Below are 13,166 nucleotides of genomic sequence, written 5' to 3'. Positions count from 1 at the left end.
ACAGCCATTTTCAGATCTTTCCAGAGATCATATGCTGCCATTCACTGTAGGCATGGTATTAACCTGGTGACGAGTTGTGCCTGGTTTTCTCCAAATGTAATGCCTAGCATTCACTTTAAAGAGTTGAATTTTAGTCTCTTCATTCAAGAGAATTTAGTTTCTTATGGTCAGAGAGTCCCTCAGATGCCTTTTGGCAAATTCCAGGCAGGAAGTGGCTTTCATTTAGCCACTCTACCACAGGCCTGATTGGTGGATTGCTACACAGATGGTTGTCCCTTTGCAAGGTTGTCCTCTCTCCACAGAAGAATGCTGAAGCTCAGACAGAGTGACCATCAGGATATTGATCACCTCCCTGACTAAGGCCTTCTAAGGACTTCTCCCTCCATCACACAGCTTAGATGGCCAGCCAGCTCTAGGAAGAGTCCTGGTGGTTCCAAACATCTTCCACTTACAGATGATGGAGGCCACTGTGCTTGTTGGAACTTTTAGAGCAACAGAAATTGTTCTATAACCTTCCCCAGGCTTGTGCCGAGACAGGATCGTCTCGAAGAGGTCTACAGACAATTTCTTTGTCTTCATGATTGGTTTGTGCTTTGACATGCACTGTCAACTCTGGGACCTTATATAGACAGGTGTATGCCTTCTCAAAATATGTCCAATCATCTGAATTTACCACAGGTGAACAATTAAGCTGCTAAATCTCTTTCCACTGTGGAAATATAAATTTATATCATCTAATTTCAAATTAACAATAATCTACGTATAACTAAAAAGTTATATTCTCTGGTTTTTAATTATATAATTTCATTAACATCCCAGCTAGGAAAGACATTAACCTTTTGTCTATCTGATTACAGGCTAAGCCAATGTAATGCAAATTGTCAGTTTCACAGCATGGGGTGTCTATTGTTTTCTCTTTTCGATCAAATGGTCAGGCGGTTCTGTCTCCAGAACAAGATGAGATTAGGCCTGAAAAAGTAGTTTACCCTGCCGACCACAACTATTAATTTGCATGCTTTGTTTAGCCAAATCCCCTCCTCCTAAGAACACAATATTGACATGAAATCTTTGATTATATTCAGACTTGTGTGAGACTTGTGAGAGACTTGTGAAAGAACTTGCAGACTGCGGACCTCTAGTAGGCTCTTGCAGACACATTGGACATCTTGAAGACGCTGTATGACTGCAGATTAACCAACACGTCTCAATAAAGGAATTCTGCTTGTTCCGAGTCTCCTGGACTGGGTTCTTCTCTTCTTTTTCACTCATTTATTTTTTTTTTACAACAACTTGGTGCCGTGACCCGGATAGAGACAGAAATGCTCAAATTCTCAACAATTTGCCACAAAAGACTGAAATCCACCTGGAATTCAACTTGAACCTTCAAGATCAAGGAAACTTCTTCAGACGGAATCTTCAGCTCAACGGCAATTTGAAGTCACTCAGCGGACGTCACAAATTCTCAACTATTTGCTGACTGCAACCCTGATGAACATTGAAGCTACCTGAATACAAAGATCAGATCACTCCAGACTGAATCTTTTCAGCTCAACCTCGATTTGGTGAGTTTCACTCTATCAAAAGAACCATACAGACCAGTCTATACACATGGTTATTCTCTGCTCCATCAGAGAAAAGTTAACAAACAGCTGCAGGGTTTGTTTAACAAAAAGTTATCCTCTATTTCAATAGAGAAGTAACAGTTTATCCTCTGTTCAGACAGAGAAGTAAAGCCTTACGTGCTATTTTTCTTTTAAAAAGTTATCCTCTCTTCAGAGAAGTAAAGCCTTACGTGCTATTTTTTTTTCTTTTATTTTGTTTAACCTCTGTTCAACCAGAGAAGTTTAACTTTAGCTATACAAGCTAATTTATGTTATCTCTTGTTCAGGCAGGAAGTTTTAGCAACATGTGCTAATATTGTTACCCTCTGTTTCGCCAGAGAAGAAATTACTACACTTTCATCTGAAAAGTTTTAGTATTTTTACTTTGTGCTAATAAGCTCACAAAATGTTCAGACAGAATACAAGACTGATCACTACAACTGAAAAAGGTAGTTTAAAAACTCCTTTATTGTCAGATCAGGATTTCAAATCGCTGCTAAGACAGCACATGGACTCAATAACAGAGTCAGTCAGGCTAAATTTGACAAAGAAATTTAGCATTGACCCAGATGATGTTTGGACATTAGATGAATGCAAGAAAGTGCTTGATGCATGCATTCGCAAAAACAATGTGAAAGGCATCATCTGCTGCTACAGAGAATTCAATTTATCTCGAGCTAAACAACAAGCTCAAACTAAATCAGAATTAGAAAAACAGATCCAAGAGCTTCATGCTAAGATAACCTCATTAACAAAACAACTGAACCTAAAGAAATCAAAAATTGACATTGAGGAGGTTAGTCAGCCTGATAATAAGCATCCTGACTTACAAATTGTCTCTGAAACAGAAATTTCCATCCAGTCAGATAGCGATTTACCTATAGGCTCAGTAGAGGTTTGTGGTGCCAGAAGATCTAAGAGAACTGAGAGTTCACACAACAACACTTCTGTTGTTCAAATTCAAACAGTTTCCAGAACACTAGGACCTAGAGATATAGACAGACTGTCTCAAAGCTTACCATCAGCACGCACAAATTTTTCAGAGTTTAGCAGAGCACTAAACAGCAAAATGCGTCTTTATGACATGTCATTAACAGAAGTCACCCAGCTAATGTCTCAAATTCTCACTGAATTTGAATTGAACAGTTTTGAGCATACTGTGACCTAAATTACAACATGCCAGTAAGGATGATTTGAGAGAGGGTGTTTTGAAAGCTCTAAAGAACATTGTTGGCCCAAAGATCGACTGGTCAAAAGTTACTTGTTGTGTGCAAAGGAAAGATGAATCTGTGAATGAATTCACTGAGAGATTTTGTCAATCTGCCATAACTTACAGTGGATTAGCTGATAATTCGGACAGTGTGCTAGATGATAAGGGACCCCTAGTCCGCATCTGGTCAGATGGCCTTGCAACTGAATACAGACAAGCTTTGCCATTTCTTAACATCACCTGGTCTTCCACCACTCTCAGAAATAATATGAACAGTTTAGCTTTGTGGGAAAGAGACTCTCATATCAAAGACAGAGTCAGATTTGAAGCAGCCACCACTAAGGTCAACACAGAAAAGACATCAAATCATAAATGTCTTAGGAAAAATATCTGTTGTCATTACTGTGGTAAAAAAGGACATTGGATGAGAGAGTGTAGAAAGAATAAAAAGAACTTTAAAGAGATGAACAGGGTAAATCAACTTCTGAACAGTTTGCTAAATGCCCTCAACATACCCCTCCCCTCATCACTAAATCCATTGAGCTGTCCACAAAGATGCTAACCATTTTTTGGCTGTAAGTGCTTAATGTCCCAGTTCATTTACAATTAAGATGAAAGACTCTTTGTAAAAAGACACAAAGGAAACTTCTTCCTTTGTATTAGGGAACTCTGCTTAAGTCCACTTACAGCCTTGAATGTGTTTAACACATTTTCCAATCACTACCCATTCAATGTTATGATGTCTGATAGGACTGATATTTATTGAATGATAGTTTGTGTCACACATTTTAAAGTTTGCCCACCACACTCAGGGACAGAACAGGACACACAAACCAGTGAGGAGCCCAGGGCAGAACTGAAAGCAACAGGCTTCAGGGGCCGCACCCTGTGGTGAAGATTTCCCTTTTCTTTTTTGTTTTTCTCCCCCCATCCTCACCTCACTGTTTTATAGGTGTCATAACTTTAAGATTAGGAGACAGAAAATACACAACACTACACGATCACCAACTTAACACCACTATACGATCACCTGAATAACTAGACACATGAACTGTATGATCATACAAGTCTATGCATGAATACTGCTGGTCTGCTGTGTCCTTGTTTTCTTGTGTGCAGGTAAACACAAACACTGCATCTTCTCAAGAAACACTCTAAACCAGAGCATCACTACGGAGATCCAGGAATGACAGGAAGTCATCAGATCAACTCTGTACTGGAGAAGAACCACAAGAAACCCACCTCACAAAAGACTGAACACTATTCAGAAGCCATGGACTTTCAGAAGATCTACAGTTTAACTACATGATTTTTTGTGTCATCATGTAGGATTTATGACATTACAACTGATTGTTATAAAAGTGTGAACAGTTTTGAAATCTACACTTACATCTACGTAGATATTGAAATGACACAGAATAAGTTAAATGTGCCTGTAACTTTTTCCAAGTTACATGACTAGAAGATGGGGCTTCTGTTATCAAACAGAAGCCATTGAATGGATTTAGGAAGGCTTACAAATTTATATTTTTTTGTGAGAGTTTTTAAATAACTCTCAAAGGGGGAACTGTGGAAATATAAATTTATATCATCTAATTTCAAATTAACAATAATCTACGTATAACTAAAAAGTTATATTCTCTGGTTTTTAATTATATAATTTCATTAACATCCCAGCTAGGAAAGACATTAACCTTTTGTCTATCTGATTACAGGCTAAGCCAATGTAATGCAAATTGTCAGTTTCACAGCATGGGGTGTCTATTGTTTTCTCTTTTCGATCAAATGGTCAGGCGGTTCTGTCTCCAGAACAAGATGAGATTAGGCCTGAAAAAGTAGTTTACCCTGCCGACCACAACTATTAATTTGCATGCTTTGTTTAGCCAAATCCCCTCCTCCTAAGAACTCAATATAGACATGAAATCTTTGACTATATTCAGACTTGTGTGAGACTTGTGAAAGAACTTGCAGACTGCGGACCTCTAGTAGGCTCTTGCAGACACATTGGACATCTTGAAGACGCTGTATGACTGCAGATTAACCAACACGTCTCAATAAAGGAATTCTGCTTGTTCCGAGTCTCCTGGACTGGGTTCTTCTCTTCTTTTTCACTCAATTATTTTTTTTTTACAACACCACTGACATCTCAAGAATGATCAGTGGAAACAGAATGTACCTGAGCTCAATTTAGAGCTTTACGGCAATACTTATGTGAATACTTTTGTACATGGGATTTTTCTGGTTTCGTGTTTTTAATAAATTTGCAACAATATATATATATATATATATATATACACATATATATATATATATATATATATATATATATATATATATATATATATATATATATATATATATATATATATATATATATATATATTTTTTTTTTTTTTTTTTTTTCGCATTGTCATTATGGGGTATTGTGTGTAGAATTTTTAGGAAATAATCCATTTTGGGAAAAGGCTGTAACAAAAAAAATGTCGAAAAAGTAAAGTGCTATGAATACCATCTGGATGCACTGTATGTGATGTATTTATGCTGTAGGGATATTTACAGTTTGAATCCAAAAATGAGCAGTCTGTCAGATGAAAAATAGCCGGAGTCAGAGATTTAATTAAAGAAAGTTTACTGAAGACAGTTTGCAGTTTCATAAGCAGAAGCCAGATTCAACACTCACAAGGAGTTCGCAGGCCGCTCTGCTTACAATCACAAAACATCAACTATTATACTCTCACATAACGTCATAAACGGCATCATTTATATAGGTGGAAGAAAATTTCCACATGGGTGCGTGCATACAATTCTAAACGATATCTCAATATCTGTTCAAAGCTGACCCCAGACCTGTAAATGAATCCACAATTGAATAGAACACACACAACCTCAAAGTACAATCTGTTTCTAACTCAAGGCTGATTGTACTCTCAGCTGTGTTTATTAAAACTGGTATAATCCACAACCAAACTGGCAGCTTACATACAAAGGTATTAGCTTTAAAAGATTTAACTCTTAAAATGGCAAATATCACTTTAGATATAATTAACAAGTAGCAAATAACAATAAGAACAGTTGTTTCCAATTCTTCAAGAGTTTAGGTCCACTCAAGAGGTCTTCATGACCTCGCTGGATAGATCCTAAGGAAACATATTTGGCATACAGAAAAACAATCACCCCCATATTATTCCAGTTTTTCTCTGAAGATGAAATTAAGTTCATTATAATCTAGGCTGTTAAGCGTTCAACTTTATTAATAATAATAAAGGCATAAGGAAGGATAAGGCATAAGGAAGGACACCTACAACAAACACGCAAGATACAACACCAACACCACACACACTCACCTCTTTTTCTCAGCTCTCTGAGTCTGAGGTGTCCAAACTTGTGCTATCTAGCCATGCAACCACCTGTCCACTCGATCCCATTCCCTCTCATCTCTTGCAAGCCATCTCTCCTGCAGTCATACCAACACTGACTCACATAATTAACACATCTCTTGACTCTGGTTTATTCCCCACTACATTTAAGCAGGCTAGGGTAACCCCACTGCTAAAGAAACCCAACCTGGACCATACGCTACTTGAAAACTACAGACCAGTATCCCTGCTTCCATTCATGGCCAAGATTCTGGAGAAAGTAGTGTTCAATCAAGTCCTGGACTTTCTTACTCAAAACAATCTCATGGACAACAAGCAATCCGGCTTTAAGAAAGGCCACTCAACTGAGACTGCCCTGCTCTCGGTCGTGGAGGATCTCAGACTGGCTAAAGCAGACTCTAAATCATCAGTCCTTATTTTGCTGGACTTGTCAGCTGATTTTGACACTGTCAACCACCAGATCCTGCTATCTACGCTCGAGTCACTGGGCGTTGCGGGCACTGTTATACAATGGTTCAGATCTTACCTCTCTGACAGGTCATTCAGGGTGTCTTGGAGGGGAGAGGTGTCCAACCTACAGCATCTAAACACTGGGGTACCTCAAGGCTCTGTTCTTGGGCCACTTCTCTTCTCCATCTACACATCATCTATAGGACCAGTCATCCAGAGACATGGATTCTCCTACCACTGCTATGCTGATGACACCCAGCTATACCTCTCTTTTCATCCTGATGATCCCTCCGTTCCAGCTCGTATCTCAGCCTGCCTGTTGGATATTTCACACTGGATGAAAGATCATCATCTTCAGCTGAACCTCGCAAAAACGGAAATGCTTGTAGTTTCTGCCAACCCGACTCTACACCATAACTTTTCAATCCAGATGGATGGGGCAACCATTACTGCATCCAAAATGGTGAAAAGCCTTGGAGTAACGATTGATGACCAACTAAACTTCTCTGACCACATTTCTAGAACTGCTCGATCGTGCAGATTTGCACTCTATAACATCAGAAAGATCCGACCCTTCTTATCTGAACATGCAGCTCAACTCCTTGTTCAAGCTCTTGTTCTCTCCAAACTGGATTACTGCAACTCTCTACTAGCTGGGCTTCCAGCTAACTCTATCAAGCCTCTTCAACTGCTCCAGAATGCAGCAGCACGGGTTGTCTTCAATGAACCGAAACGAGCACATGTCACTCCGCTGCTAGTCCGTTTGCACTGGCTGCCAGTTGCTGCTCGCATCAAATTCAAAACTCTGATGTTTGCCTACAAAGTGACTTCTGGCCTAGCACCTTCTTATCTGCACTCACTTCTGCAGATCTATGTGCCCTCCAGAAACTTGCGTTCTGTGAATGAACGTCGCCTCGTGGTTCCATCCCAAAGAGGGAAAAAATCACTTTCGCGAACGCTCACGCTCAATCTGCCCAGTTGGTGGAATGAACTCCCTAACTGCATCAGAACAGCAGAGTCACTCGCTATTTTCAAGAAACGACTAAAAACTCAACTATTTAGTCTCCACTTCACTTCCTAATCTGCAATTGCCTCTTTGAATATCACACTAATTGTACAAAAAAAAAAAAAAAAAAAAAAAAAAAACTACTAACACTTCCCTTCTTAGACTTTACAGACCTGAAACTTGCCTTTAGTACTTATTCATTGTTGCTCTTAGTTGTGCAAATTGCTTCCTTGTCCTCATTTGTAAGTCGCTTTGGATAAAAGCGTCTGCTAAATGACTAAATGTAAATGTAAAATGTAAATGTGTTACTCCATCCTGAAGCGGACATAGATCAGAAAATCCACGCCATCAATGCAATGCAACAGATGAGTTTGTATAAAGCAAAGAATGAAAGGTGAGATATTCGTTTAAAAATACATCAATGATGGTTTATTCTTTATTTATTTATATAAAGTTGAAGACAAAGGTACTAGTAATTCTTTTAGTAATAGTAATTCTTAAAAATTAATTTTCAAATGCTGTTTAAAAAAAAGATTCCCAAATAAATGTTAATGACAAGAAGTTATTTTGCAAGATAAATGTATTCGGGTTAAAGTACAGCTTAATGGTTTAACTAGTTTTTTTTTTGGGTTAACTAGGCAAGTGAGGTTAATTAGCCAAGTCATTGGAGGTCATCAAGTCACTCTTTAGCCAATAAAAAAAAATCTTAATGGGACTATTGGGATTAGGATATAGAGATGAACCCTTCCGAATGGAATGCAATGCTTAACAATCAGTCAGTGGAAGAAAATGGAGGAGGAATGTGATTCAGCTGCGAATGCTGTCCAAAATCAGCCACAGAAACGAGACATCAACTTAGCAAAAAAGAAAAACAAAAAAAAACATAGTGTGTGCCTGTGTGGTATTCAAGATTAAATCGTCACCTTGGAATGATAAATTTCTATCTGCGTTTTGAATGATTTTGAGATATTGAGCTTCAAAGTTTTTTCATTCCATATAGCAAACAATTAGTTTGTAAAATTTGTTTTTTAAATAAAAAGTCTTTAAATGTAAAAAACTTTTAAAAACATCCCATAATGTCATTTAATAAGAAAATTTTTAATTAATAAACTCAATTTTGACAAAGAATGTCAGATAACCTTAGAATTCTAAGGAGATGAAATGTACAGTATACTCCTTTTTCAGTCCCCAAAGAGCTCTGCTTAACTCTTAATATTTATATATTAAGAGTTAAGTTTTAAATTATAATATTAAATATAATATTTATTTATGATTCTAAAAATCAGCTTTTGCTAAAGTTACATCAGAGGTTTTACATATTTGAGTTGCATGCTGCATGTCAGCATTAGGTGTGTTAGTTTAATAGTTAAATACAGTTTTATACAGAGTTCTATAGCAGGATAAAACATTGCATTCATTTTTTTGTTGTGGGAGATTAAAAGCTTACACAATATTTAGTGTTTAAGTCTTGCTGTTGCCTTTACTTTTAATCCTCATGAACAATTTATTTTGGTAAAATGTTTTTTTATCTGTTTCTGGTCAGTCAATTGTACTTGATTAAGAGTATAAGAGTAATTGAGTAAAATTTTAATTTAGGATTTGTACTTTTCACCACTTTTTACACCTCTGATCCCCTCATAGATCAGTTAGTTGAATGAGAGGTTGCCTTATAGTATTGAGCCTGCAATACTAGCCATGGGCATATTTCCCCACAGTTTTTTTAAAACAATGAGTAAAACAATGTGCTTTAAAACAATGAAAAAAAAAAATTAGAAGATATAAGCATTTGTGGGGCAGCATGTTGGTGCAGTGTGAAGCCCTGTCACCTCACAGCAAGGTCGCTGGTTTGAGCCTCGGCTGGGTCAGTTGGCATTTCTGTGTAGAGTTTGCATGTTCTCCTTGTGTTGGAGTGGGTTTCCTCCGGGTGCTCTGGTTTCCAAAGATGTGCTATAGGTAAATTAGGTAGGCTAAATTGTCTGTAGTGTATGTGTGTGAATGAGAGTGTATGGGTGTTTCCCAGTGATGGTTTGCAGCTGGAAGGTCATCTGTTGTGTAAAACATATGCTGAATAAGTTGGCGGTTCATTCCTCTGTGGCGACCCCTGATTAAAAAGGACAGAGCCGAAAAGAAAGTGAATGAATGAATAAGCATTTGTTACTTCTGCCGATATGGATTGACAATTTTTATGATGTCATTGTCACCTCAAACTTTTTTATGTGTATGTTTAGTGGTTTGCAGTTTGATTGGTCCAGAGTAAAAAATCAGTTTGTAAGTCTGGTGGTGTGAGAATTTGTTGACCCGAAGCACTGTCTTGAAGGAAACGGGTCAAACCAGTAATGGGCAGGATGTGAGGAGTATCCTGCGATGGCCTTGATTTTGCCGATACAGCGGGCAATGGCCTCCAGGGAGGGCAGAGGGTAGCCAATGATTTTTGGTTTGCATTCATCCCTCTGCACAGTTTTCCTGTCCTCAACTGTGTAGCATGCATACCACATATATACCAAGGCAGTATGTCATTGTACTCTCCACAGAGGCATGATAGAAAGCCAGCAGCAGTTTCTTGTCCAAGTTGTTTTTTTCCTAACCCACAGGAAATGCAGCTGTTGCTAGGCTTTCTTTACCTTGGCCTTGATTTTGAAAGTCCAGGTCGAGATGTCGGTGCCCAGAAAACAATAAAGAAAACTTTGGTATTCTAAACCCAATAGTTTCTTCAGTGAGATCAAGGCTATAATGTGATTTGACAATGACGTTTTAAAAGTCCTGATAATCATCTGTCTCTCCCCCTTCATTTTTGAAATGGCCTCTGGCTGTAACTGCATTTTGCATATCTTGCATTTTTGTTCTGCTATCTTGTTCATCTATTTGCTCAGCCACTTCCATCTGTAGCTGTGTTGTGCAAGGGATATACGATTTGTTTGTAAAAAAATTTTATTAAAAAAAAAAACAAAACAAGAAATACTGAATATTGCTCTCATTTTTATATAGTGTAATTTCAAAAAGTTTTCTGTTAAACGACAATGAGATTTTGATACTTTAATAAAATATTATAATATAATAAACTTCATTAAAAAGATCAGTGATACTTTAAAATTGGGTAAAAAATTCATTCATTCGTTCATTCATTTTCTTTTTGACTTAGTCCCTTTAATAATGAGGGGTCGCCACAGTGAAATGAACCTCTAACTTATCCAGCATATGTTTTATATAGTGGATGCCCTTCCAGCCACGACCTAATTGTTTTATTTTTTTTTTACCTTTGTTTTAATTCCAGCTTTTAAACAATGTAATTCTTCTATTATTATTTTGCTGTGTGCTTCTAATTCCTGATCATTGAAGTGACTGAGGGCAGGAAGGAAAAGGCAGGGCTTTCCTGTGTTTTTTATTTTTTAAATCTATCTGTGAGCACTCATGCCGATCTGCTCTGCCTTATTCACGTTTAGCTGACATTCTACCAAGCACCTTAAGACGGTGAGTGCAGTTCTTTTTTTTTGTTTCTCTTTCTCTCTTTTAAGGTAATGCAGTGACCAAATGCTATTCAAATACAGACATAGATGTTACTGATAAATGTTAATGTATCAAACGCACAACAGCTAACATCATGATTTGAAGTGGTTAGTTAATACTATTTCTATATGTAGTTATTTTTAAGAGTTCTGTTCTGTGGTAAAAAGAAAAAAAAAACAGTATTTTTAAAATTACTTTGACAAGGATGTATTAGTCAACTTTTAAGTATTAACTTGTTGTCCATGCTACCGTCTTTGCCCAGACTTGTGCACATAGCTGTACAACCAACTAATACAATGGAAAGGCTTCCTGCATATCTCCTGGTGCTCTTGAGCACTGTAAGATCTGCATTTAATATCTCTACTTTGAATTGTTTAACTGCATAATTGTTTTCACTAATTATAAAAAAGCTTGTAATTTACTCAATGCTTTCAGATAATGGTGCAGATAACTGGGAAGGTGATAGAGATGGGCATGTTTCCTGAAGCTCCTGATTACTCTTTCTACAATTGTCGGAAAGAGATGCTACAAATGGTCACAAAACCCGGAGGTTTACTGCAGACAGAGATTAACAACAGCACAGGTTTCCTATCTATGTGGAAAAACAGTGGTCCGTGCACAAAATCTATTCCAGGAGCAACATCAGAGCACATGACTGCACTGCAGGGCTATGTAGCAGATAGTAAATTTCGTAAAAATTTTAATACGATTTACAGCAAAAGCACAGGCGTTTCAACTTACCAAGACGAGTTTGCTTTCAAATCTGTTTTCTTCCTATTGACAGATGCCATGAGTCTCATAAAAAACAATTGCACAACAGTGTACTCTGGTGCAGAAGAAGAATATAAGACAGAAATCGGGAAGAAAGTGCGATTTAAGAGTTTTTTCCCAGCAAAGCTGAAATTCACTGATGCAACTGAAGATGCAGAAGTGAGCGATGGTCTTGGCACCGTTTTCAGCATCAATTCCTGTTCTGCCATCAAACTTGATTCTAATGGGTGTAACTCCGAGGAAATGGATCTACTAATATCTCCCACTGAAGTTTTCACTGTTGAAAACATCGAAACGGTTCACAATAGCAACGATAACTATAAACACATCACCTTAAAACATTCAGAGTTTCAAAGTAAGTCTGACTGCAGCAGCCTTGTCAGCAGGTAAGTGGGAGAGAGACTTTATTTTCCTTTAACATTAACAGAGGTTAATAAATCCTTTAATAAATGTACTCTTTATTGTTTGCACATGTTGGTAAATACATAGCCTAATATTAACTAATAGATCATTACTTTTGTAATATAGCTATTGTCATAATAACATGCTTCTAATAATTCTGCTTAAGGGGCAGAATGTAACACATAGCAACAAATTTTCCTTACTGCACAAATGAAATGTACAACTAGTTTTCTGCTGGTTAGTGAGGCATTAAATGACTGTCTTAACTGTCATATAACAGACTAAAAATTAAATAATAGATTAGTCTCATTTTAAACAAACATTAAAAGCCAGAAATTTAGCACAATTATCCCAGTGTTGATAAGGCAATTAGTAAATATTCTATTCTATAAGTTTTGTTCTGCTAGCATGTGTGGTCATTTTTAAACCAACTGACGAGTGTTAGTTTGTACCCAGCTATGAATCACCCCTACTTTATTTGTGAAACCCTAAGCAGGTATAAAATAAATTGACTAACTTTATTTATTTATTTATTTTTTCCCTATCTGAAGCATGTCCAAACCAGACGAATCTAAAGAATCATCTTCAAGTTTCCTGAGTTCTAGTCTTCTGAATATGATGGCTTCTTTACTAGTGGTGTACTTCTTCACACTGACAATGTAATATACTCTTCACTGCTCTTTATGTTCACAATAATGCATCATGTATGGAAAAGTAAAAGTTGTTTTTGAAAATTGTTCTTTGATTTTGGAAGAATTTATCACAATAAAAGATTACTTTGTTTTAAATGCATTTTTTCCCACTGTTTTCATTTTACTTACATCAAATTGTGGCCTAAAATAACT

The 13,166-nt window shown here is 37.1% G+C and overlaps 1 protein-coding gene across 2 annotated transcripts; it reads left to right on the top strand.

Annotated features, from left to right (window-relative positions):
- Positions 1-11,067: 11,067 nt before the first annotated feature.
- Positions 11,068-13,113, top strand: si:ch211-145b13.6. 2 transcript variants are annotated; one of them, XM_087237240.1, is made up of 5 exons: positions 11,068-11,112; positions 11,411-11,486; positions 11,584-11,830; positions 11,933-12,305; positions 12,873-13,113. In XM_087237240.1, the coding sequence occupies exons 2-5, from the start codon at positions 11,445-11,447 to the stop codon at positions 12,982-12,984; spliced, it is 774 nt and encodes a 257-aa protein (XP_087093366.1). In that variant the 5' UTR covers positions 11,068-11,112; positions 11,411-11,444; the 3' UTR covers positions 12,985-13,113. The 2 variants fall into 2 exon arrangements, with proteins under 2 accessions (XP_087093366.1, XP_087093365.1); XM_087237239.1 differs by having other exon boundaries at positions 11,584-12,305.
- The last annotated feature ends 53 nt before the right edge of the window (positions 13,114-13,166 follow it).

Source organism: Danio rerio, chromosome 1 (assembly GCF_052040795.2).
Source record: "Danio rerio strain M-AB ecotype USA chromosome 1, GRCz13ab, whole genome shotgun sequence".
Classification (NCBI taxonomy): Eukaryota; Metazoa; Chordata; class Actinopteri; order Cypriniformes; family Danionidae; genus Danio; species Danio rerio.
The sequence above is the reverse complement of the archived record's forward strand: the minus strand, read 5'-3'. Positions and strand labels throughout refer to the sequence as shown.

What these genes read in the sequence shown, in the direction of transcription:
- si:ch211-145b13.6 (XM_087237239.1), top strand. Translation starts at nt 11,445, where the DNA reads ATGGAAAGGCTTCCTGCATATCTCCTGGTGCTCTTGAGCACT. An exon ending in TCCTGGTGCTCTTGAGCACT is followed by an intron (nt 11,487 to 11,583) that starts GTAAGATCTGCA and finishes CAATGCTTTCAG; the next exon opens with ATAATGGTGCAGATAACTGG. An exon ending in TGCAGCAGCCTTGTCAGCAG is followed by an intron (nt 12,306 to 12,872) that starts GTAAGTGGGAGA and finishes CCCTATCTGAAG; the next exon opens with CATGTCCAAACCAGACGAAT.